This window comes from Martes martes, assembly GCF_963455335.1.
Source record: "Martes martes genome assembly, chromosome: 3".
Classification (NCBI taxonomy): Eukaryota; Metazoa; Chordata; class Mammalia; order Carnivora; family Mustelidae; genus Martes; species Martes martes.
Window position 1 is genome coordinate 14,923,266 of NC_137890.1, and position 25,954 is coordinate 14,949,219.

General features: G+C 42.0%; 1 protein-coding gene across 1 annotated transcript in view; it reads left to right on the top strand.

The window, feature by feature from the left end:
• Positions 1-15,713, top strand: part of ABCC4 (ATP binding cassette subfamily C member 4 (PEL blood group)) — a 250,147-nt gene extending 234,434 nt beyond the window's left edge. The window contains exons 30-31 of the mRNA XM_080798652.1: positions 2,177-2,311; positions 13,924-15,713. Of these exons, the coding sequence (XP_080654778.1) occupies positions 2,177-2,311; positions 13,924-14,031 (243 nt within the window). The 3' untranslated portion in view covers positions 14,032-15,713. The remainder of the gene's footprint in view (positions 1-2,176; positions 2,312-13,923) is intronic.
• Positions 15,714-25,954: the final 10,241 nt, after the last annotated feature.

The window sequence follows — 25,954 nt, forward strand, 5'->3', positions numbered from 1 at the left end:
TATCAGTATTTCTTGGATGGATGGATGGATGGATGGATGATGGGAGAGTGGAAGGTAAGAAGGAAGGAATGATAAGTGGGTGGGTGGGTGGATGGATGGATGGAAGGGAATTAAGTACCTTGTCTACCTTGAGATTTAACAATGACGTCTCTAAAGCATGTGATACAATGAGTGTTCAATCCACAGCTGGTTTTATTCCTTTTCAAATTCGAAAGATCACCATTTTAGTGATGGGATTTTTTTTTTCATCTTAAGGTAGTCATTCTTTGTTACATTGCTTTTATATTTAATATGTATAAGGCTCAAAGTATTTTGACCAAAATAACCTTTTGGTAATTGATATTGTTAATCCTGTTCCTTTTTTGAAAGCACAAATTTTTTTCTGGCTGTGCCTTTTCAGATACTGGTCAAGTCTGGGAACTAGTCATCTCAGTGGCATTTGTGTGTTTTCAGACAATCTGAGAGGAAATGGAAAAATTTACTATTCACTCAAATGTGAATAGAGTAGGAAGTTGGACAAGGACAAATATCAGTAATACTTTCATTCCGTTAAAAATTAGGCGAAGTCTTTATAGTCGGAGAACTCATTTTCCGCCAAGTCTGAATCGGTTTTTTTTTTTTAAGTCGTTGCTTTTGCAAGAATATAAAGTTCTTCATTGTATGAAGTAATTTGATTCACTTATTTACTTAGTCTTTAAGCATGAGAGAAACCTGTATTTTACAATGGCTTTTTCTCTTCTTCAACATCAGGAGGAGTGGTTATGCTCTCTAATGCTATGCTTAAGTAAAATTACACATTCGGGGCATCTAAATTGGCATGCCAAATTATAGGACATTTTAATTATTATGTGGATGTGACAGATTCAATTATTCTTGAACTCTTTTGAGAAAGCTGCCCTTAGCAGTGATTCACAGAAGTAAACAAAAGATTAACAGGAAAATGCCCTTTATGAGACTTAATACATGTTTCCGATTAAATACCACGGGACGGAATTAACTGGAGTCCCTAGATGTGGACAAACAGCCCGCGTCTTGCTTGGAGTTCCTGCCGAATCCCCTTAAGATAAATTTACTCTAAATACCACCGAAATGAAGAACTAAGTACCACTTAGCATCAGGACTGTTTTCCTAGGTACATCATTTGGGGCCAATTGTCTCAGCCTCTTTCTTCCCTCCCCGACCATTAACCAGAGCTACTAATAAGTAGAAATGGAGAGTTAAGAGCCCCTTCCTCTCCCTTTCAGTTTCCAATTAGTGGACATATTAATGAGCAGTAAAGTGGCTGAAAGGCCGGCCCTCGGAAGAAAGAGAAAAGGAAGCGGGGGAGATAACTGTGAAAACAATACTCAGATCTTCTGTAACTGAGATTGGGCTGCCCCTGTGCACTGGGCAGGCCATGATCGCTGGAATTTGGAGCTCAGTTTCTTAATGACTTCTTTAGTCTTATGCAGAGAGAAAATTGGATTTCTAGAGATTTCTTGTGTGCAGAGCAATTAGGCTAAAGCTGCTTAGGTAGCAGCTCTTTGAGCCGGTCTTCCGCTCCTAGAATAATAAGCTCCAACGGAAGTCAACTTGAGGATACACCTTACTCTCGCTGGCGGGGGTATTTTGTCCCCTCTTCCGGCTGACATATTCCAGGACCCTGAAGAAATTCCAGAAGCACTGTCTTCTTTTCCAGATATTGCTCACATCCTGTCAAGGCCGCTCGACAGTGAATCTGCTGTCAGGTCACTGCCATCGGGTCTGGATGACATCACCCTACTTTTTAGATAAATTGACTTTGATTTTCTTAAATCAAGAAATTTCCCAGGTCTGAATGTATGTATAAATGGCCCTCAAATCTCAGAGTCTGAGAGCTAAATGCACTAACTAATAACAACCCAAAATGCCTTTGGCAGAATATAAAACGCCACAGGACTGCTGAGTGCCCATAATCACAGTCTGAAACTTTCATTTTCTTCCTTCCCTATAACATTATAATAATAAAAGGTCGGGCCAGGCCTTTGTCTGCCTAGTAAAACAGGGTTATCAAACCATTTAAACACCAGCCAGGCCTACCACCCAAATGGATGCTCACTATTCTCCTTCCCCTGCCCCTTTCCGAAATATTGTCTGAGTTATAATAGGTTACTGCAAAACATTGTGTGCTAATGGGTTTCTTTCTGCTGATTAACAGGTTTTGGATTCAGGAAGACTGAAGGAGTACGATGAACCCTATGTTTTGCTGCAGAATGAAGAAAGCCTGTTTCACAAGATGCTACAGCAGCTGGGCAAGGCAGAAGCTGCTGCCCTCACCGAAACAGCAAAACAGGTGAGCCCGCCGCAAGGAGTGGTAATTAAAGTTCATCGCAGCCGTTCACCCTCGCAATCTGGCACCAGGGGTGCCGTAACAAGCACCCTGTGCCCTTTTCAATTATAAGCCTTCAGAGACAACGCTTCATGACTGGGTCTTAACAACATGTCCCAGGTTGAAGTCAGGTCTGCTGAGAATCGGCAGAATCGGTGGGGGGGGAGAGGAGCCACAGGTGTGCATGGTTACGTGTGCCGGCAGGTGGGGATGCTCAGGTGCGCCGGCACGTGGGGGCGCTCGGGTGCACAGGCACGTGGGCGCGCTCGGGTGCACAGGCACGTGGGCCTGCTCTGTGCACCGTGGGTTGCTCAGGTGCGCGGGCCCCTGTGCCTGCCTGCGGAGAGACCAGATTCTAAAGATTTCCCATGTTCGATTCTGGGGGGGGGGGGGTACAGATTCTCCTGTGGCACAGAATGTTCGTGTTTTGCAGACCCGTTACATTTCAGTCTCGTGGCTGCCCACCTCTGACATGCAAATGTGGTCAAGGCACATCCAGGAACTTTTGAAGAGTTTGGGGAAAAAGAAATATGGGATATTTTCGGTCTAGTCTAGAAAGATCCAGTTCTAGAAAAATCCAGCTATGTGTAGGTGGCTTTTCTGTTTCATGATTTGTGAAGAAAACTACGTGATACGGGTACTTCCTGTCCAGGTAACTCCCTGGTTCTTGGTTGTTTAGAATCAGGCCTCGTTCCAAAACTTGTGCTTCCTCTGACTTGTGGATGATGAATTCGCTGTTGGAACGATCAAGAATCTGTACTGTCTTAATGCTGTAGTCTGAGTGGTGCTTGAAGGTTTACAAAGCATTTTTATAGAGATGATGGGTGTGAAAGTACCAAGCACTGCATTTGGTGAGAAAAAGGTGCTCAGTGAATAACATCGTGATTATCTGGTAGCTTTCTAATAACAGTATTGAAGCATCTCATTGTACAGGTGTGATGTGAAAACTGAGGGCTGCTTTCAGGGACTTAAGCTAATGTCCGGCATCACTTGTAAATCTTTCTGATACAAGGTGGGAATTGGATTGATAGAAAGGTGGAGGGAAGAAAGGAAAATTTGGTGTTATTGCCATTTGAGATGCACGGAACCAACGATCTTCTGAGGTTTCCCATCAGAACTCTTCATCTGGAGCATTTTAATTACGGGTACATTTTTCTTTTCATCCTTTTTTTTTTTTTTTTTCATTTCCCAGATTTTCACTGTGGGGGAAAATTACTTGTGTAATATCTTAAGTATCTGGAGGAAATCTGTCCTAGGATCTAATAGTACTTGCGTATAAGAGATTTATCTAAAGCACAGCTTGAATCCTCTTCTGTCCCTGCTTCATCGCACCCCTCCTTAGAAATGAAGAGCTGTGCTTCCATTGTTTGTAAGGGATTCCTTTGAATTCTGCTTCCGTCCTCAAAAACTGTTCAGTAAATGTGTGTATGTGTGCACAGTACTGTGCTGGGAACTCACGTGTCAGAGATGTGCCTTAGTCATCTCCAGTATATACCCCAGAACTGAGAAGAGCAGAGATACTCCGTCTATGTGGTGAGCCTTTGGAACCACAGGATGAGACTTTGCTATCACACGCCATGCCCTGTACCATGCTAGAGCTTGTCTCTTCCCGGTGCTGATTTAAGAGGCTGAGACTGCGAGAGGGGAGGGACATTGCTTGAATTCACACAGCTGGCTGAATAACTAGGAGATTCAGAGTTCAAACCGAGGGTCCGGGACAAGGAAATCTGTACCCTGAACTTTTCATAAATACCTACACTGTATGTGAAGGTAGAGACGCTGCACTTGGAGCCCTGTGTTGCTTTTACGCCTGAAATTCAGAGTGTTTTCATCTAGTGTCTCCCAGGGAGCCCTTCCCTCCTAATACCCAGTCAGTCAGTCACTGGGGATCCCCTGTATCATCTACTCATGAAACAGCCAGCAATCTCACAAACCCCTTTGTTCTTTGACCTCAGGCAGTTCACATCAAACAGATGGGTCCCCACCTACGTGTCAAAGCCTCCATCTTAAAAATGTGTTATCACTGTATATTATCAAGACGTTGAGTAATGAGAAATAAATCACAGATAGTTCCAGATAACATAAGACAGTATATATTTGAACACCCTCGTTTTACAAATGAGGAAACTAAGGCCCCTTATAAGGAAGATAGCTCTAACTTATGTTAACTCTAGTTTGCAGCAGACGCAGAAGTAGAAATCTGTCCTTTTAACATGTTTTAGTGCAAGTGTAAGGTATGTACAGAAATGTTCATAGGTAGCAGAGTTAGAAATCTTGTGGTACCTAGTCCAGTAATCTTACACCTCATTTAACAGTATTAATGGTGTTACATTTGGGTAGTTCTCTATGTGTATTTCTTACTCTATTATATTTTTTTAATTTAAATTGAATTAATTAACATATAGTGTATCACCCAGTTACCCAATCCCCCCACTGTTCTCCTCTCCGGCAAAGCTCAGTCTGTTTCCTGTGGTTAAGAGTCTCTTATGGTTTCCCTTCCTCTCTGGTTTTGTCTTCTTTTATTTTTCCCTCCCTTCTCCTATGACCTTCTGTTTCGTTTCTCAAATTCCACATATGAGTGAGATCTAGTTCCATGCATGTCATTGCAAATGGCAAGATCCCCCCCCCCCTTTTTGATGGCTGAATAATATTCCTGTGTGTGTGTGTGTGTGTACACACACACACACCCACACCACATCTTTATTTACTCAGCTGTCAATGGACATCAGGGCTTTTTCCATCGTTTGGCTATTGTGGGCATCACTACTATGAACATTGGGGTGCACATGCTCATTCGGATCACTGCATTTGTATCCTTGGGGTAAATACGTAGTAGAGCAATTGCTTGGGTCATAGGGTAGCTCTATTTTCACTTTTGAGGAACCTCCATACTGTTTTCCAGAATGCTGTACCAGCTTGCAGTCTCATATTTGGGCCATTCTTGATCATTTTTCTTACATGGTTCTCACATGTATGATTTCCCTTCATCCTCATGGCAGTTATTTCTTTCTTTTTTTTTTTTTTTTAAAGATTTTATCTATTCACTTGACAGACAGAGATCACAAGTAGGCAGAGAGGCAGGCAGAGAGAGAGGAGGAAGCAGGCTCCCTGCTGAGCAGAGAGCCCGATGCGGGGCTCGATCCCAGGACCCCGGGATCATGACCTGAGCCGAAGGCAGAGGCTTTAACCCACTGAGCCACCCAGGTGCCCCATGGCAGTTATTTCTTATCCCACATCCCAGTTCATGGATGAGGAGAGTGGATCAAGGACTTACCTAAGGCCACAGAGCTGGTCAATGGAGAGCGGAGGGCGGATTGCTGGGTGAGGCAGAGAGCTGCTCCAGTCCAAGTGTTAAGTTTCAAAACCCTGCTTCTTTTCTTATGAGGTATCCAAGGTGAGGCCAGGTTCTCCTAATGGTAGAACATCCCCGTGGGATTGCAGTCCTGCCACTGGCTCAGATCCACTCTCTGGAGAGACATAAGGACATACATGCCCCAGTTCTCACCCCATTTGAGTATCTTCTTGACATTAGTTCTGCATATGCTTGGTCTTCTCAGAACAGGCTGTCAGATGGTCAGCTTTTTAAATGTGTGAGCGTCGAATATCAGTGCATCACAGAGAATGATAACAGCAGGCAGATTAGGGTAAGTCAACAAGCTTTCCACTCCTAAGAGACTGGAATTCATTCCTTTGACAAGAAAACTCAGCATCTAGGAAAAGGGACTTCCAAGTCATGTTTTCTTGACATATAGTTATTTTTCTGAAAATATTGGTGTAGGCAGGCTTAATCATTCTCGGATTGACCCTCGTAGGTGAGCCATGAAATAGTAGATAAAGTATTTTTTAGGTACATAAAGCTGAAAGGTGCATTAGGTGTCTTAAAGCAACAGAAATGTATTTCTCACAGTTCTGGAAGCTGGAATTTTGAAACAAGTTGTCTCGGGGTTGGTCTCTGAAACATCTCTCATTGGCTTGTAGGTGGCCATCTTCTCCCTTTGTCTTAGCATGGTTTTCCCTCTTGTGTGTCTGTGTCCTAATCACCTCTCATACGGGTACTCGTCAGAATAGATGAGGACCCACCCATGTGACCTCATTTTAACTTAACTGACCCTGTGTCCACATACCAGTCCCATTCTGAGGTATTGAGGAGTTAAGATTTCAACATATAAATTTTGAGGGGACACAGTTCAGGCCATAACCAAGGGTGAATGCCTGTCATTGATTCTCTTCCATGGTGAAACAGACCTAATTAAGGTTTTTTGGAGTTCCTTTGTTCCCAGTGCCTAACAGGTGCCATTTTATCCATTCGTGAAATCCCCAGATACAGCCCACAAGTCAGGAAATCCTGATATCCTATGCCCTATGAGCCTGGACCATTTGGAACAGGTGGAAGAAATGCTTAGCAGCCCCATGGTCCTGTATGTCTTCTGAGGTCCCTGAGCCTCTCGGGGTCCTTATTTGCTGTGCTGGGGTTACAGCACTGCCCCACTCATCGTGCTCTTACTACAAGGACCAGATGAGATGGTGTATACTTACCTGCTTTGAAGAATACAGAGCATTTTACAAACAGAAGAGACTTATCTCTCAACGATCAGAGGGGGATTGGTTTCTTCAAGGCTGTCGATGGAACCCTTACCTCTCTATTATAATAACAAGAAATACCTAAAGTTCTTCTAGGTAGCTTTAGGGACTCTTCAACGGTTAAAATTTATTTTTAATAACAGGTTTTTTTTTTTTTCAACAGATGATACAAGCTAGTGCCACAAAGTTCAGAAACTTTGCTGTTTTTAAAAAGAGTTGATCTAGTTTATAAATAAAATGTAAGTCCTCTGCCCCCTCCTTTCGTGACTTGGCTTCACCCTCAGGAGTCCCGCTTGGGACTGTCCCATTGGTACAGTGAATGTGTGAACACAAGCTTGTGCATAGACAGCCTTTCTGTGTTTGAAACACCAGTGACTGCCATGTTTTACTTTTTTCATTTACTCTCTCCGATTATATCAATGCATGTAGTTATCTCATTATTTTTATTTATTTATTTTTATGGATTATTTTTATTAACATATAATGTATTTTTTCCCCCAGGGGTACAGGTCTGTGAATCATCAGGCTAACACATTTTATCTCATTCTCTTTAATGGCTGCCTAGTATTTATGCTTTCTCTGCTCCCTTCTCCCCATCTTTCCTTCTAATTAAGTTAATTGTCTTCTGGTTTTATCCTCCAAAGAATATCCTCTCTGATTTACTTAACTGATTCTTATATTTTGTGTTACAATTCATCACTTACTGCTTTTATATCCTTTAATTCCTTCCTTCTGTGCTTTATACTGTTGTAGTTTCTTGACTGCATTTGTTTTCATTCTTTCGTGCTCATTCATACAGATACTTTAAGGCAGTGAACTTTTCTCTCTGTACTGTTCTGGCTATATATGATAGGTCCTGAAATATAGTGCTTTTGTCATAGATAAGTTTTTATATGTAAATCTACAATTTTGGTTTTGATTTTCTCTTTGGTCCAAGAATTATTTGAGAAAGAGGTTCTTAAAACATCCTTGTGATGGGGGTTGGTTTTTTCTGTTTTCTGTTTTACCCATCAACATTGATTTTCATTGCCTTGTGATCACAAAGTTGTCTGTGCTGTTTCCACCCAAAACCAGTGTCTTGTAATACTTTTTTGTGTTCTAATGTATGGCAATTTTGGTGAATGTTCTTTGGGCATACAAAAAGATGGGCTGTTGTCTGTTTAAGGTATAGCATTCTAACTTTTAATTAGATTCGCCTTGTTAATTGTATTGTTTAGGTAGGTCTTCTCTGCCCTTATTTGGTCCATTTGATGTGACTTAGGGAGGTCACATAATGTTAGTCTCATATTATAAAGAGGTTTCCACTTTTTAATTCTTGTCATTTTTTGTTAATTTGGTAATTACCAAAATTTTTTGTAATTTTGATGCTATGATATTTTAATCTACATATATTCATGACCTGGGTTTTTGCTATGAACTCTATTTTCTACTATTTAAAAGTGCTTTTCTTTCTTAGAAATGCACCTGACCCTGAATGCAGGCTGTTTCAAAATTGCGGTTGAGTTGCTTTTTACTTTGTTTTCATTGTTCTCATATGTCTTTGTCTTTTAGTATCAGATTGTAAATATATCTCCTGCAAATGGCATGTGGTTCAATTTAGCTCTGAGATTCAGTCTTAGACCCCTGCCTTTTTAACAGATGAATTTAGTCCATTTACATTTATTGAGATTATAGGTGTATTTTATCTTATGTTACGCTTTCAGCTTTTAGTGTTCTCTTTTAAAACTTTTCAATTAGTATGTATTTCTTTTTTAGTTTTTGTTTTTGTTTTATTTTTGAGTAATCTCCACCCAACATAGGGCTGGAATATGTGACCCTGAGATTAGGAGTTACAGGCTCTAATTGACTGAGCCAGCCAGGCACCTCTATTTTTTTTTTTAATTTGCTCATTGTTTTATGTCTGTACTTTACACTTCTTCTAGGAACACTTTACTATTATTGATTCCCCATTGTGAACAATGACAACATCTCTTCCCTCTCTCTATCAGATTTTAGTTGTTTAAATAGCTTTCCTTCTACTATTTACCTTCAAATCTTTAAAAATACTTAAACCCCGAGATGCATGGGTGGCTCAGTCATTAAGCATCTGCCTTGAGCGCAGGTCATGATCTCAGGGTTCTGGAATAAAGCCTTGCATCGGGCTCCCTGCTCGGCAGGAAGGCCACTTCTCCTTCTCCCATTCCCTCTGCTTGTGTTACCTCTCCCGCTTCGTCGCTCTCTGTCAAATAAATAAAATCTTTAAGAAAATACTTAAACCCCCTTATTTTACTTACTTAACTTGTTTTAAATGCTACTTTCTCCATCTCTTACTTGGCTAAAGTCTGTCCTCTAGCATTTTGTCTTTCAGAATTGGGGTTGTGAGATCCATTCATGGGGCTGTGAAATCTGTTTAGTCAGTCATCACTAGCTTGTCTTAAGATATGAGATACCAAAGAATGGAATGAAAGAAAAAGAACAGTGTAACAGTAAATACTTCTTGGAAGTCCTTTCAGTATAGGTGTTGATTTCTACCGAGTTTCAGTGTAATATGGAAAGTACATACAATTGTGGTGACAGTAAAAATAAAAAGATTGGAAAACAGGGCTTTGTACCATCTTAAAGGAGGGCTCATTGGAGTTAGAATCCCTGACTTTACCACGTTTATGAAGTATTTGCTGCGTCTCTGATTTAAATGTTCTGGTTATAAAATGCTTGGGTCACACTTTCTTTCACTTAGTATGCTGTAAACTTTGCCCTGACTTTGTTTATTCATAGGGAGACATCCAAGGCCAAGTTAGAAGTAACTCGATCTTCTTTCCTGGATGCCTGAAGGACTCTTTCTTTATTATGAAGGCACGTAGTTTTTCCTGGGGTATTCTGTACTCTTTGGGTCCCTAGCTCAAAGTCTTTTATTTCTGGAGGTTACCTGAATGATAGCTTTGAAGTTTTTGTTTTGTTTTGGTTTGTTTGTTTTATTTTTGGTTGGAGTTTCCTCTTTTTAAGTATCTATCGTGTGTGTGTTTTATCTGGCCTTTGTGTTATAAAGCTATTTTCTCCTTGATCCATTTAATTCTTTATAAATTCCTAATTATGCTTGCTTTCTCAGTCCTGTCCTCCATGTCTCATCCTATTTGTTTCCAGCCATGGCTCAGTCACTTTGGGCTGCATCTCTACCACTGTCATTTCTGTGATTCTATTTTTTTTTTTAAGATTTTATTTATTTATTTGACAAACAGAGATCACAGTTAGGCAGAGAGGCAGGCAGGGAGAGAGAGAGAGGAGGAAGCAGGCTTCCCGCTGAGCAGAGAACCCAATGCGGGGCTCGATCCCAGGACCCTGGGATCATGACCTGAGCCGAAGGCAGAGGCTTTAACCCACTGAGCCACCCAGGAGCCCCTGTGATTCTTTTATAGTCTCCTTCCCTTCACTTCTGGCCCAAGGCAACTCCTGGTTCATCATTTTGTGTTGCTGTGCCTTATTTCCAAACTCCCAAACTTCTATTGTCCTCAGGTTGATTGTTCTTCATTTGCTTTGAATGTATTGCATTATCTATTTTGTATAATTTTCATCTGTTCATTGTTTTTGGTTTTTGGTTTTTGGTTTTTTGCCGTATGTTTATCTTCTTCCTTTTCCTCACTTTTTTTGGGTGTATTTTACAGATCATGTACTAATACATCGTTTTTTGTTGTTGTTATTCTGACTACTCACCTTGGAATTGAGTTTTTCCTGGACCATATATTTAGGGTAGTGCTGACTGTTTCAAGTTAAGGGGAATTCTCATAGAAACTCCTTATGACCCAGAGAAAGAATGTGTGTGTGTGTGTGTGTGTGTAAGCAAGAGAGAGAAATTGAAAATGCGTGTTCACTTAGCCTGTCCTCCTCCCTGGCCTGCAGAGATGGGCAGCCACTTGCATTTCCGTATTTCTCTTCTCCGAGGGCTTCATCACTGTGCGTGCTTCAGGCAGAGATGGTGATTCTGGTCGGTTCCTCACTGACATGCCTTAGAATTCACCAGTTAGTTGGAAACCTGTGCTCTCCCACGATGGCCGAGCTCTCCCGTAGCTCTCCCTGCTCTGGCTTACTCTAGCCCCACTGGATCCAGCGGCATCTGGTAGCCCAACCGATATCTTGCCATTTGGGATTTCCGAGGACTCCTGAGTTCATCAGAGACTCGTCTCGCGGCACCCTTGCTGCCTGGGGTGATGTCTGAGAGGATGGGGGTGGGGGGTGTCCGTTTCCATGATCTTGAAGAGGTCTTCTGTGGCTCTCCAGTACTCTTGAACCTTGCTGACACGCCTGCCAGCGTGTACCCCGGAGTTAGACCTGGTGTGAAGACGAGTTGGAGAGTTCCAGGCCCGGAGCCGGGCCCGGGCAGTGTCGTGAGAATGAAGGACGGGGTCCGGCGCCAGAATTGAGCTGAACTGAGAGGCCTTCTGGAGGCGATGGCAGTCAAGCTCCGTTGCTGGCCTCCGTCCGCGCCCGGGGAAGCTTTTATCGCTCTGTTGCTTTTAGTGGGATCTGATTCTGAGGTCCTTGCTTCATTGACCCGTGGGAGTCACACACTCAGCTTTGTCTCAGTCTCCATCCAAGGGACTGTAATGACCCAAACCCAAGGGAAGGAGGGGAGAAGGGACAAGAAACCCAGTCCTCCCTGGTCTTGCCGTCCTCCTGTCCTGACTTCGAACTCTTAAGGGCATCGTTTCCTGGATGTATCACAACTCTTTGGAGCTGGCATTATTACTGCCCCTTCGGACAAATGGAGAAACTGAGACAGAAGAGCCTACGGAACGGGTCGGTCAGCAGTCAGCGTCGGGGCTGCACCTTGTGTCATTTTTCATACTTCTCTGCCTCCCCGGTGACCCTGTTCCCTGAACTGGAGGCGTCCCAGCTGCTTTGTTTTCCTCACTCAAGTGCGGTGATGCTGCTGTTTTCCATGGACCAGGGGTGGGGGGTTTGGGGGGGCCCTGCTCCGAGCGGCCTCGTCATCACACCTGCCACTTAACCGTGGCGTGTCTTTCATCAGCAGTTGGTAGCTGGTAATTAGTCCCTGGGAGGTAAGTCGCTGTCTCACTTTGCAGGTGAGGCAGCCCCTAGGAGAGGGCAGGAGCAATTTTTTTTTTTCTCCAGGATCAGCAGTGAGTCCCAGGGAGAAAGCGTGGACGTGGGCCTGCCCATCCCGGGCTCAGCTTGCGGCCCGGGGACCTTCATCCAGCTGCCTCCATCACCCACCTGGGGGAGAGGGCCTGTCCCTGTCACCTCTCTCACCGGAGTGTACCCCCAAACACAGCAACACAAGAGGAAATGAAGGGTCGAGTCAAGGATTTAACACCATGGGAAGCTCCGCTTTCTGTGTTCAGTTTCGGGTTTTTCAGACCAGGAGGCGAAGACCATTTCAACGAAGCCTTGCTAATAATGACGTTTTCTCTACATTAAATGACATTGAGCGGGTTATGGGGAAAGGCATCGCCTTACTTGGGAGAGGACCGTCAAACAGTAGAAAATGAGGATGTATTTTTCTCTTATTGGCTGATTTTAGTTTCAACAAGAAATAGCCGTTTCAGAGTACATACATAGATCACCGTACAAAATATGAGCTGCTTTGCATTTGCCAAAAAAAGATAGAAAATCACCCCCCCAAAGGTATTATTTTGAAATACTTGCATGACAATGGAAATAGCTTCTGATTTCACCCAGTGCTGTCCCGACATTCTTGGAGAAGTCCTTATTTTTCTCCTTAAGTGACATTTTAATATATGATATTTCAAAGGTAATGTTATTTTCGGAGTAGCAAGTATGCAAGCAGCAAGAGAGAAAGAAAGTACACTTAATCTGCAGGTAGGTGTCCCAGCAATTTTCTTTTTTGTACGGGCAGCCCATTATCTCCCATGATAACTTTGTTGACAGCACCGGCAAATGTATTCGGAGCCTGGTTTTGTCAGATAGATCCAGGATCGTGTGACTAAGAGACCCAGCTCATGACACGTGTCAACCTTCAGATAGATGGTACATTTTCTGTTTTAAAGACTCAAACAAAACTTTTCACATTCTTCTTTGGGGGGAAAAAAATTACATTTGAAGTCCTTTTTCACCCAAACCCATTTTGAGATAAGAGCTCACAAGTCTTGACATTATTCCATTTTGTTATGCGCATCTGTCAAGGAACTGAGATAGGATACAGCTACTAAAAACTGATGATTGCGGAACAGAGAAACTTGACAGCATTTCATTCCCTTTATGTTCTGATTATACATTTATCAGAAAACCTGTATCTCTTCTAGTTCAGCTAGAAATTGGTAGAATTCAAGAACTCAAAGGCTTGGCAAAGAACTGTCCTATTATTTGGTATCATCTTACATTTTAGAGAAGTTGCTTGGTTGAGTCATTGTTAAAGCTCTTGCTTCTCTTTTCATTATTGTGGCCCACTATCCACAGATCACATTTCTATAGGGCCCTGTAACTGCTTTGCCGCACAAATTAAACGCCGGGATATTTCATACATATACGCCAGCGTTTCAATGCTTGTCAATCAGAGTTTATAAAATATAGGGATTACAACCTGATATTAACATCCAGATCTATTGTGCTCATTTTATGTGTGAAAATGAGAAACCCTCGTAGCGACGCTAGATTCCCCGGCCTCTTTGTCACCCTGTTTTTAATTTATCTCCAGGTTTTGTGTCAGTAAAATGATTTTGCTTTATCAATTTAATGTAGTGATAAAACGTATCTGTGAATCAGAATGATCAGACGCAAAAGGGGAGCTACAGGTTGCTTGGCATTAAGCCCAGCTCCGCTGAGGAGTTTAATCGGCTGCTTCCTTCGTTGAAGGGAACACGTCCCTGTTTTGTTTTTTGTTGTTGTTGTTGTTTTGTTTTTTGTTTTTAATTATACCTCCACCAGTGGTGGGATGCCCTTCACGTGAAGACGTGGCCATAGACATGCGTCGCCTTGGGGAGGAGGACTTGGAAACTTTTAAACATGTTCTTTGTACACCTTTCTTCTTCTTTTTTTTCCAGGAGTATTTCAAAAGGAATTACCCAGATATTACTCACAGTGACCACGTGGTTATGAATGCTTCCAATGGGCAACCCTCAGCCTTCACTATTTTTGAGACAGCGCTATGATCCTACCCCACCATCAAGTCTGTTCCAAAGGCATTTTTGTACAGTTTCTGCACTGCGTAACTATACGTTGTACTTTTTACACTAGCAAAAAAATATTTTACACATACAAGATGTTTGGATTTTTCCTCCGACGTCACTCGGTGATTTCAAGCTCGAGCAGAATGATGTACTATTTTTTTATTTATATATTATAGTATTTTTTTTTTTTTCTTATCCAAATCACAGGTGCAGGACACCAGTAAAAGCTGTTAACCAGGTCTGGTGCCTTAAAGAGACGTCAGAGCCAAACCTCATTTTGTTAGGTATAAGACAAAGTTGTCACAGACTTTTTTTTTTTTCTTTTTTACTGCCCTCCCAAATTACATATTACTTTCCAGTGATATCAGGGATCCTATTTACTTGAAGACTGTGTGAAGTTGCCATTTTGTCTGGCCACTTCCTTTAACATCACGGGGATCCATTATTTCTCCCCAGAGGCGTCTGGTTGAGATCGTACAGATACAACTAATAGGAAAAACTGAAAATACACTTTAAGGGACATTAGAGTGACCCCCCCCAACACACAAAAGGATATATGCTTGACACACAGGAGGGCGGTGTTTAATGACACGTGCTGAAAGACAAGGAAGAGAACATCATGCCTCTTCACCATCAGAGCCCGCGTGGGTGACTTGATCACGAAGGACACACGTGTGACCATCGGTCACCTTCTGGATGTACGCACCTCCACCACGGGCACCACTGCTGTCCCAGGGCTCAGCATGGTGACATTTTCCGAAAAGGCCCAGCCACTAGCTACAATTCTGGACCACAGAGCAGTCATCTTATCTGGATTTCTGGCTCACTGCCCCCTAACGGTCTGTTGACTAAAAGCCTTTTTGGTGTAGCCTTTCTTGCCATCCCTTCCACGCTGCACACGCGGGCTTTCCTGACTTGGTGAGGAAGCCCAAACCTCATCGGCAAAGATGGCTATGACTGTGCAGTGTGTTCTCGGGGTCCACCCAGGGGCTCCCTTCTGTGAGCCTGCCCAGGTCATTCTCCTTCTGAGCAGTACTAGTGCTTCGTTTGGTTCTTTCTGATGAGCGGCTCCGCAAACCGCTCTACTCCCCAGGCCTGCCGCACTTTATTTGAACCATGGGTCTTTCCGTCCTTCTGGATGGTGGCTCCGGTGCGTGAGTTCAGGTTGCTAAAGGTTTTACGGTTGCGGTTCTAAGTGGATGCTCGTGACCTCCAGGTGAAGGCGTGACCACCATCCAGTCGCATGTATTCATCGATACACCCTCATACAGCGGATCTGGGGACTCTTCAAAGAGAGAAACAGATGTTTCATACCATCAAGCCTTAAAAAGCACACCCAGCAAACTGCACAAGATACACTTGAGTGCAGTCGCTGTTGGACTCCTCGTATTTAGAAATGATAAGGTGAACGTCTAGTTCAGCAAGTCAGTAAGTCGTTCCGTAGTCATGGATAGTATTTCAGGAGACTGAAAGGACAACAATGATGATAATGAGGTTTGTTAACACAGTGGAAATACTGGAAACGTGTATGCGCTTTTTTGGTCTGTAGAGGTTAAAGGCAGTTAAAAAAAAAGTCTCTATTTTATTTTTGTTTTAATGTCATAGCATTTTTTTTTCCTAATGAAACAAAATTCATTTGAAATAAATGACACTCTTCATCTCCATTCCGAGGTCTGTGTTTTGTTCTTAGAGGGATTACTGACTCACGTCCTTGCCGTTGAAAGCCAATGAGTTTTCCAGAGATCAAAAAATGTCTTCATTATCAACTGGTTCTCTTGGCTAACTAGATGTACCGAATATTCTAAGTAGCCAGGTGGGTTTCAGACAGGTTGAAACACCAGCCTGGTTGCATCCCTTCCAGGAAGGGATAGAGTATTAGCTTATGCCCTAGGCTTGAACAAGTATTAAGTTGTTGAGGTTTTTGTTTTGTTTTTTTGAAAGGTGACTTAGCCCTGAACTAACAGGAAACATTTACTGCTGCTACACTAAAACACTGTAGAACGTTGGTTCTCAAAGCGTGGTCCCCGGACCCGCAGCATCAGCTTCACCTGGGAATTTGCCGGAAATCCAAATTCTTGTGTCCCTTCCCAGATCTACTGAATGAGAAACTGGTGGTGTGGACCAGGAATCTGTGTATTAACAAACCCTTCGGGTGCTTCTGATACGAGCAAAAGTCTGAGAACCAGGACCACAGAATATAAAGAACTAAGAGCTCATTAAGAAAAACACAGAAAGCCCAGTTAGAGAAATGGACTAGAGACCCGAATAGGTACCTCTCAAAAGAGAGTATCCGAATGACCGATAGCTAGAAAAGTCTCACTCTTATTAGTGACCAGGGAAATGCAAATTAAAGCCATGATGAGCTAACACTGAACATCCACTAGCATGGCTATAATTAAAAAGAAACCCATTGGGGTGCCTGCGTGGCTCAGTGGGTTGAAGCCTCTGCCTTCGGCTCAGGTCATGATCTCAGGGTCCTGGGATTGAGCCCTGCATCAGGCTCCCTGCTCAGCAGGGAGCCTGCTTCCCACCCTCCTGCCTGCCTCTCTGCCTACTTGTGATCTCTCTCTGTCAAATAAATAAATAAAATCTTAAAAAAAAAAAAAAAAAGGAAACCCATCAAGCACCACTGGGGCTATGGGAATTCTCATGCACTGCCATGTGTGTAAAAAAGAGTGTATCGAATAAACAACTTTGGAAAAACAACTTTGACGGCATTTACTCAAGCTGCACACCTTGTGATCCATTAACTCTACTCCAAATGTATACATGGGCTCCAAAAGATCGAAGATGTTTCTAGAAACATAATTCCTAGTAGCCCCAAACTGGAAATAATCCAAAAGCTCATCACCAGCAGAAGGAAAATGCACGATGTGATAAAATACTCCACACCAGTGGAAGCAGTTACACCACATCAACGACACAGGTGAATCTCAAAAACTTACATCTGCCGCCAAAGGATAATTATGACTCTGTTTACTACTCAAAGTTCCAGCAGAGGTGAAACTGTAGTGTTCAAAGTCATGACACTTGCTTCACTTTGGGGAGGTGGAAGGTGGAAGGTGTTTATTTTCTGCACTTTTCTGTTGCATGTCCCTTTTTGCAATTCAGGAAAAATATTCTCAGCCTTGTGTTTCTTTTAGAATCTCATTTAAATCCAGTGACCACCCTGCATCTGGGGAGTTATTTGTGCTGAGTTCTTAAAATATGAACTTGTGGAAGCCTCGTCCTGTGACCCCTAGCCAATGGCCTCACTTGAAGCTCTTGGTACATGAGAGGTCCAGGTCTGTATTTCCTCTGGCCAATTAATAAGATAAATCCCACTTATAAAAAGGAACTGTAAGATCTTTCTGGGTTCCTTTTTAACCACTTTATTGAGGTACATGGGCATACAAAAAGCTACATATTTAATGTGTACAGCTTGATAAGTTTAGATCAGTTTATGCTCCTTAAATCATCACCACAATCTATACCATAAACTTACCCATCACCTCCGGAAGTTTCCTCCTAACACCGTAATTGGTTGCTGCCTTGTGAAGAAACAGTTTAAGTCAATTCAATGCAGTGCGTTAGACTTGTTAAATATTGTGATAATTTGGTTAGTCATCGGTTAACTTATCAGGTGACTACCTTGTTCCTGTGTGAGCTGAGGAAAATCTATGTTTTTCTTAGGGTCTGACCAGAGATTATGCAGCTATTTGTTTCTTACCTAATTCTGAAAAGTTCAGTGATGTTTAGAATCCTATGTCTTGAAATGTGTTAAATTTAGCACCTGAATGTGAAGTCACTTTCCACAATTCTGTTTTGGAGTGTTTTCAAGATAACATTTTTACTCAAGATAATTTATGACATTCTGGGCACCACATCTCAAGGGAAAAAAAAAAAGTTTGTAGTTTCTCTAATGTAGTTCTGGGAATGGTTGAATTATATTTTGACCAAAAGGAAAGACATCTTTTACTTGGAATGAAGAAAACTAAGAAAGTTCAAATTAAAACAAAACTCCTAAAAACCATGCTAATGGTTTAACCCCGTTTAGTGATCAACTGATTGAATTCTCAAAAGATCTTTTTTTTTTTTTTAGTTTTATTTATTTATTTGTCAGAGAGAGTGAGCACAGGTAGACAGAGAGGCAGGCAGAGGCAGAGGGAGAAGCAGGCTCCCTGCCGAGCAAGGAGCCTGATATGGGACTCGATCCCAGGACCCTGGGATCACGACCCGAGCCGAAGGCAGCCGCCTAACCAACTGAGCCACCCAGGCGTCCCTCTCAAAAGATCTTTTATTGAAAATTGAGTGTGTCAGTACAAGGAAATTATATTCTTAGAAAGTTATAAACTACATCATTCCACAAGTGCAGGCTGAAAATGGTCCTAGGGTCCTTAAGAATTGCAAAAAATTCATGGATTTGCTTCCACAAAGCAGGCATTTTTTTTTTAAGATTTTATTTGTTTATTTGACAGAGAGAAAGCAAGTAGGCAGAGAGGCAGGCAGAGAGAGAGAGGAGGAAGCAGACCCCCTGCTGAGCAGAGAGCCCCATGCGGGACTCGATCCCAGGACCCTGAGATCATGACCTGAGCTGAAGGCAGAGGCTTAACCCACTGAGCCACCCACGTGCCCCCAAAGCAGGCATTTTAATGGACATGTTGATCCTTATGAAGTTGACTATTTTTTTCTTTTTAAAAGTTTAATTTTTTTTAATTTTATTTTTTCAGTGTTCCAAGATTCATTGTTTATGCACCACACCCAGTGCTCCATGCAATATGTGCCCTCCTTAATACCCCCTCCCCTCCAAAACCCTCAGTTTGTTTCTGAGTCCACAGTCTCTCATGGTTCATCTCTCCCTCTGATTTCCCCCAATTCACTTTTCTCCTAATGTCCTCCATGTTATTCGTTTATGCTCCACAAGTAAGTGAAACCATATGATAATTGACTCTCTCTGCTTGACTTATTTCACTCAGCACAATCTCTTCCAGACCCATCCATGTCGATACAAAAGTTGGGTATTCATCCTTTCTGATGGAGGCATAATATTCCATTGTATATATGGACCATATCTTCTTTATCCATTCGTCTGTTGAATGGCATTTTGGCTCTTCCCACAGTTTGGCGATTGTGGCCATTGCTGCTATGAACATTGGGGTGCATATGGCCCTTCTTTTCACTACATCTGTATCTTAGGGGTAAATACCCAGTAGTGTAATTGCAGAGTCGTAGGGTCTATTTTTAATTTCTTAAGAAATCTCCACACTGTTTATAAAGAACTCCTCACTCAACACTCAAAAAAACAGATAATCACATCAAAAAATGGGCAGAAGACATGAACAGACACTTCTCCAAAGAAGACATACAAATGGCTAACAGACACATCAAATTGAATATTTTTTAAAAGATTTTTTTTAGAGAAAGTGTGAGCCCAGGGGATGGGGAGCAGGGAGTAGGAGAGGAAGAGGAAAAGAAAATATCAAGCAGACTCCCCGCTGAGGATGTGGGAGACCCTTGCCCCTGCCGTGGTGCTTGATACCACAACCCTGAGGTCATGACCTGAGCTGAAATCAAGACTTGGACATTTAACTGAGTCACCCAGGTACCCCTCAAATTCAGTATTTTAAGCAAAGGTTAACCATATTCACACACGAAGTCTTTATTTCCATTTTGTGTTTTATTTGGGGGATTTAGAGACAATGTTATATATATAACCAATAATTTTCAAGCAAAACCCCCCACCGCCAAGTATTGGAATAATTTTTGATACCTGTTGCATTTCGGTTCTCTGGGACACAGACTCCAAGGTGGACTTCGTGTTGGGAATGTTTATTAGGGGTGCCCTTGAGATCAGTGCTTGTAGAATCATGAGGGAAGAAACAGGATAGGGCAGAGGGAAAAATGAAGCTGGAATGCCGGCCGGGTGACCTTAGCTGACCCTTCCAGGGTTCCTGGAGCTCACATAGCCCATCAGAGTGTCCTGCTGTGGGCTGATGGCCAGGCCTTTAAAGATACCCCTGCCTTGATTGGCTATTGCATATGAGATGACCCCAGAAGGGCTGGTGGCTTTACGTTGCCCACTAGCAGCACTTCCGGCAGCTGGAGCAACATCCTTGAAGAGGCATCTGGGGAGAGTATCTCCGTGTCCACATGGCGTGTCACAGGAGATGACGAGGGTGTGCTGGCAGAAGACCCTTGGTGATTGACATTTAAGTCAAAAGTACTGACCAAATGGTTGTCCTCAATGCCCTGGTCTAAAAAATAGAGGAGGGTGTCCGTGTAGGGCACATAGGCCCATTCTCTAGGGTCAGCCCAGTTTTCATCCCTTCTAGGAGGCCATCTTTGGATCAGCCTTTTCCTGGGACACTCCTATCTATGTATTTCTGTAATACCCGACCAACCCATGTGTTAAACTGAGCCATACTTGGCTTGATGTCCTTTGTTGCATCTTGAAACACTTAATTTTTAATCAAAGGACCTCGCTTTTTCATCTTGCACTGGGCCCTGTAAATTCTGTAGCCTCGCCTAACTAGAGGTACATGTAGGTGACCTGTTTCCTCACTCAACCAAGAGCTTCTAAAGACTTGAGTGGTGCCCCCTTTGTTTTTTAATTACATCTTACAGCAAAGTGTCACAAAGGAGGTGCTCAATAAATGTTTGCTGAAATGAATAATGACAGAAGAGATCCCCCCCCCCTTTTTTTTTTTTAAGATTTTATTTATTTGAGAGAGTGTGAGCAGAGGGAGAGGGACAAGCAGATTCCATGCTGGCTGCAGAACCCGGCATGGGACTCGATCCCATGACCCTGAGATCATGACTAGAGCTGAAACCAAGAGTCAGACGCTTAACCAACTAAACCACCCAGGTGCTCCGGAAGAAATCTTCCTTTTAAACTTTATAATTCTGACATTTTAAGATGTAGCCTGGGATAACAGAAAGCCCTGGTTTGGAGTCAGTCCCACAGATCTGCCTGCCAACTCTGTCTCTGCCACTTGCTGGCAAAATGGGTGACCAGGAGAATGTACTATCCAAAGTGGGACATTTCTGACTGAAAGGAAAGTGTCAACCAGCCAAGGTGCCTAAGCAATAAACTAGCACCATCCTCAATAAAAACGGGATCATGTCACCCTCTAGCCACGTAGCCCTCCTTCCACGCTTGGGTTTCTCAATCTCTTTCAGCTTCAGCTGCTTCATCTGTAAAGTGAATCTATTTCCTGTCCTCGCATAGTTGCTTTGGGTGGGACGATCACAGGGTCAAGAGCCTCCAAAGAGACGGGATTGCATCACTGACCTTGGACAAGAAGAGGGTCCCCCTCTTCCACCAAGAGAAGAGAGCAAGATGGGTGTGGATGAAGGTGGGTCTGTAGACCATGGGAGGTATGTTGGAGGAGCTCCTCATCTGACGGTTTCTGCCAAACTGTCCTTACTACACACAGAGTTAAACAAACAAGCACAAGTTCTAGAGACAGTCTTCTAGGTTCAAATACTGGCTCCTTCTGCACATTGGCTGTCTGGTTGTGGATAGGAGATCAACCACTTGCTAACCATGGGATCTTATGGTCAGGAAGGGCTCTACACGTCAATCCTTTGTAAGATTGAGATCGGAATGGTGCTTTGCTCAGAGGGCTCTTGCAAAGATTAAATGTGACTGTGGCACAGTGTATGGTCTGTGGACAAATGCCAGTCCACGAACTGTCTGCAACTATTTGACATTGCCATGATGTCCAAACTGTGGATTGGTGGAATCTTGTCCAACAGGCTAGAGACCAATTTGAGTGTTGACCTTGCATGGTGAGGAGCATGTAGACTGAGCTACCTTCTCGTCGTAAGTGATGGAATCTGTGTTAATTTGCAATGGACTGAAAATTTAAAATAATTAAATAGGGGCGCCTGGGTGGCTTAGTCGGTTAAGCATCTGCCTTCGGCTGAGGTCATGATCCCAGGCTTCTGGGATTGACTGAACCCCATGTCCAGCTCCCTGCTCAGTGGGGAATCTGCTTCTCCCTCTCCCCTCCCCCCACCAGCTTATGCTCTCTCTCACATGCACTCACTCTCTAACAAATAAATAAAATCTTAAAAAGAATTAAACTGATTCTTAATCCCAGATAATTGAGAAGCACTGCTTTAGAACAGTGCTGAATGTGATTAGCTCTCAATAAATACTAGCCTCTTCATTAATTGTTACCATATCAAACAAAAATTATTTCATCATATTTATGCTTAAACTTCAACCTCATAGGCTTTCAAAAGTCTCTACTCTGCATTTGCAATACTCCATAACATTAAAAAGTTAAAAATAATGAAATTCCTGCTCGAAATTAGAGTTTTTCCCCCTTAGTCTAAAAAGATACTGAAAAAACAAAACAATACTGTGTATGTGCTCATACCCGCTATATTCTTGAATCTAAAGCATGGTCTTGGGGAAGGTACCTGGGAACACACCAGACCACTTTAAAAATCCTCTGAGGGGAAAAAAAAAATCCTCTGAGGAACTTAAGGTTTTATGTGTGAGCTATTGATTTCCCTTGGAAAACAGAAAGAATATGGATTAAGTGAACTTGTGCTTTTTAAATCTAATGTTCTAAGGAAAATAACCTCATTTCCCCCCCAAAACTAAAACAGCAGTGTGTGTTGAAAAACAGAGAGAAACATATGTTTATTTGATTTTAGAACTTAAAAATAACATTAATAAAAGGAATAACTTGCCTCAGCCCTATAAGACCTCCATGTATACTCTGGGCCCATCTAACTTGCCTTGGGGGTCAACATTGGGATTGTAAGATTCTTCAAGAAGAACCAAGATCAAGACTTAGATACACTAAGAATGTTTTGCGGAAAGCTTACATTGGATGGTTTTGACTAAATTCAGTCTTTCAGCAACCATGCTCATAAAACTAGCCAACTCGCAATTATCCATCCCAATGGATGGAAGCTTTGGGTATTCCAAAACAGTGTTTGATCCAAAAGTTAATCATATTTAATTTTGGAGGGCATTACGTGAAAAACATTTTTTAAATTAAATTTTGCAAACTACTAGACAAAAATTAAAAACGAGTCTCTTTGAGGCAGAGTTTATATCATGTTAAGAGTGCTGTAAGAAAGGAACCGTCAACAGAGAATTGAGGATTTTTTATATTTCAATTTTAGAACACATGGGCTTAAAAAAAAATCCATGAATCCATACTGATTCTAATAAGATAGGTGATAGATAAAAGGAAAAGTTTGTTTTGTTTTGTTTTGTTTTTGCAGTAAAATATCAACTAGTACTTGTGGAAGGAGTGACAGAAAAAGTACCACATGGCAGTCATCATTGTCAGAAATCCAACAGAGGCTGCTAGATGGATATAGGGTGAATGGGTTTTGGGAGGCAGGAGGACAGGACAGGGTATTTGCATAGACTGAAAGTATCTTCTCAGACTAATTAGTTCATAAGGGAAGAATTGTATCTTTAAAGTGGAAAACTCTGGCAGACCCCACCCTAACCAAGTGACCACAGGTCACCAGTAAAGGACCACCTGATACCCTTGCCCCTTGATGTGCGAGGCAATGACGTCATACCATTTCTGGGGTACTTCTGCCTCTCCACTAAAGGGAAAAAAAGCATAATCTCGAGTCAACAGACAAACCCAAATTGAGGGCATTCTACAAAACCACTGACCTGTACTCTTCTAAAAAAAAAAGAAAAATACATGTTTTATTTTTTAGTAGTCTGATGCACAACATGGAGCTTGAACTCAGAACCCCCAAATCAAGAGCCATGTGTTCCACTGACTGAACCAGCCAGGAACCTTTGGCCTGTACCCCTGGGTGGCTCAGTCATTAAGTGTCTGCCTTTGGCTCAAGTCATGATCCCAGGCTCCTAGGATCCTGGATTTAAAAAAAAAAAAAAAGAAAATCAATACTGAGACAATTGGTAACACAGGAATGAGAATTGTATAGTAAATAATAGAGTCGTATTGATATTAAATTTCTCAAACCCTGTTATGTAAGAGAATGTCCTTATTCTCAAGAAATACACACTGTTGTATCTAGCAGGGAAGGGTTATGGTGTCTGTAACTTACTCAAATAGTCCAATAAAAAGGATTATGTTATATATATATGTTGTATATTATATTGTATTATATATGATATTATATATGTCATATCATATATATCATATGTCACATAATATCATATATCATCTGGGATCAGAAACAATTTGTCTGCCTACCTATCTTCTCTATAAAGAGAGAAAGCAAATGTAGTTAAACATATTAAATGAGCAAACCTGATGAAAGATGCACTGGAGTTCATTGTACTCTTACTGCAACTTTGATGTAGACGTCAGTTTAAAAAAAAAAGAAAAGAAAAAAAAGGAAAAGTGCCACAGCTCAGCCACAATGAAGACTCCACATCCGGCAAAGCCAGAGTTGGCTCCCCTGGTCTGTAGAGATCATCAGACAATTCTAGTTCCGTGAGTAGGGTTGGTGCAGCTCCCTCCACGCTGCAGGCTTTCCATCTAGCTGGAAGCGAAGGCTCTTCTTCACCAGGGAGCAGGTAGACTCATGGTGCCTCCTGCTAACGGATTTATTTTCCACGCAGGCAAGAGCCAGCCTTATGTGATCTTCTAAAGCCATGACAATGTCAAATGCAGAATCACTATGGGCCAGATCTCCAGGACTGTTATTCACTCCGTTTTTGGAGGGAGCGGCCACCTGGGGGGGTCCCCCGTGTTCTGAGTGGAGGTTTTGTTAAGAACAGAACTGGGGTTAGAAGCGGTTGCCAGGGGTGTCCGCGGACAATTGAAACACCAAGTGCTGTTTGTTGCCCTTCAACAGAAACCCCGTGGACGATTCCAAACTCTGTGTTCTGGAGTCAGTTCATCTCCACCAGAAGGCTCTTTCTTGTTCTTCCCTCTGATACATAAGACATTCCTATCTGGAGTTGTACCCATCAAGCTTATGCTGCTGTGCATTTTCCTAATCCGAAAATAGACGAACTTCTTTTCATTCATTTTCTTAAAGATCTGGTTTAACCCATCTGGTTCTGGCACCAGTGAACTTTAGAAGAAAGCATCATTGCTATGTTGATGCTACCTGTAAGTGTGGTAACCAAGCCAACAAACAAGCACACAAGCCACGGATATTCGTTCTAGAATTCCCTTCCTCCAGATAGGAAACCAATTTCAAGAAAGTTCACCTTGGCAATTTGAAAGAGTGCTGAGAAATAGGGATGTCTGATTTTCCAAAATCTGATGTTCCAAAACAAATTTCTACTGAAATTTGATTTCTTTTACTAAGTATTTCTAGTTTTTCTTCCTGGCTGTTTTACAGTGAGTATAGTGAAAATAATGAGGGTGCATTATGGTCTCCAATTCGCCAAAGTCAAAAGAGATAGTACTTACTTTTGGCAAGGATATAACAAACCAAGTACTTTCAAAAATGCTGGTGAAGATGTAAATTGCAAACTTTCTGAGATGTCACATAGTAACACATGTTAAGGTCCTTAAAACATTCCTGTATTTTGGCTCAAAAATTTCTAGGCATCAACTTCAAAGATATAACTATAAATTCTAACGAAAAAACCCCATATTCAAACATATTTGTTGCAATATAACTTGTGATATCAAAAATGGAAATAAGCTATATTCCAGAAAAGGTCCAAATTTGGTATATTCATGCAATAAAGTATTAAGAGGCCAAAAAAATAGTCTTTCAAAAGATAATTTAATGAGGTAAGTAAATACTCCTTTTATAATATTAAATGAGAAAAAATCATCTAATTTTAAAACATCTTATAAAGCACATTCATATCTTTAGGGCTCTGAAATTAAGTAATAAAAATATTAACAACAGTTATTTCTAAGTGATTTGATTATTACCGATTTTTTATTTTTCTTCTTTATTTTCACTTTCCAAATTACCTACAACAAGCATGGGTTAATTC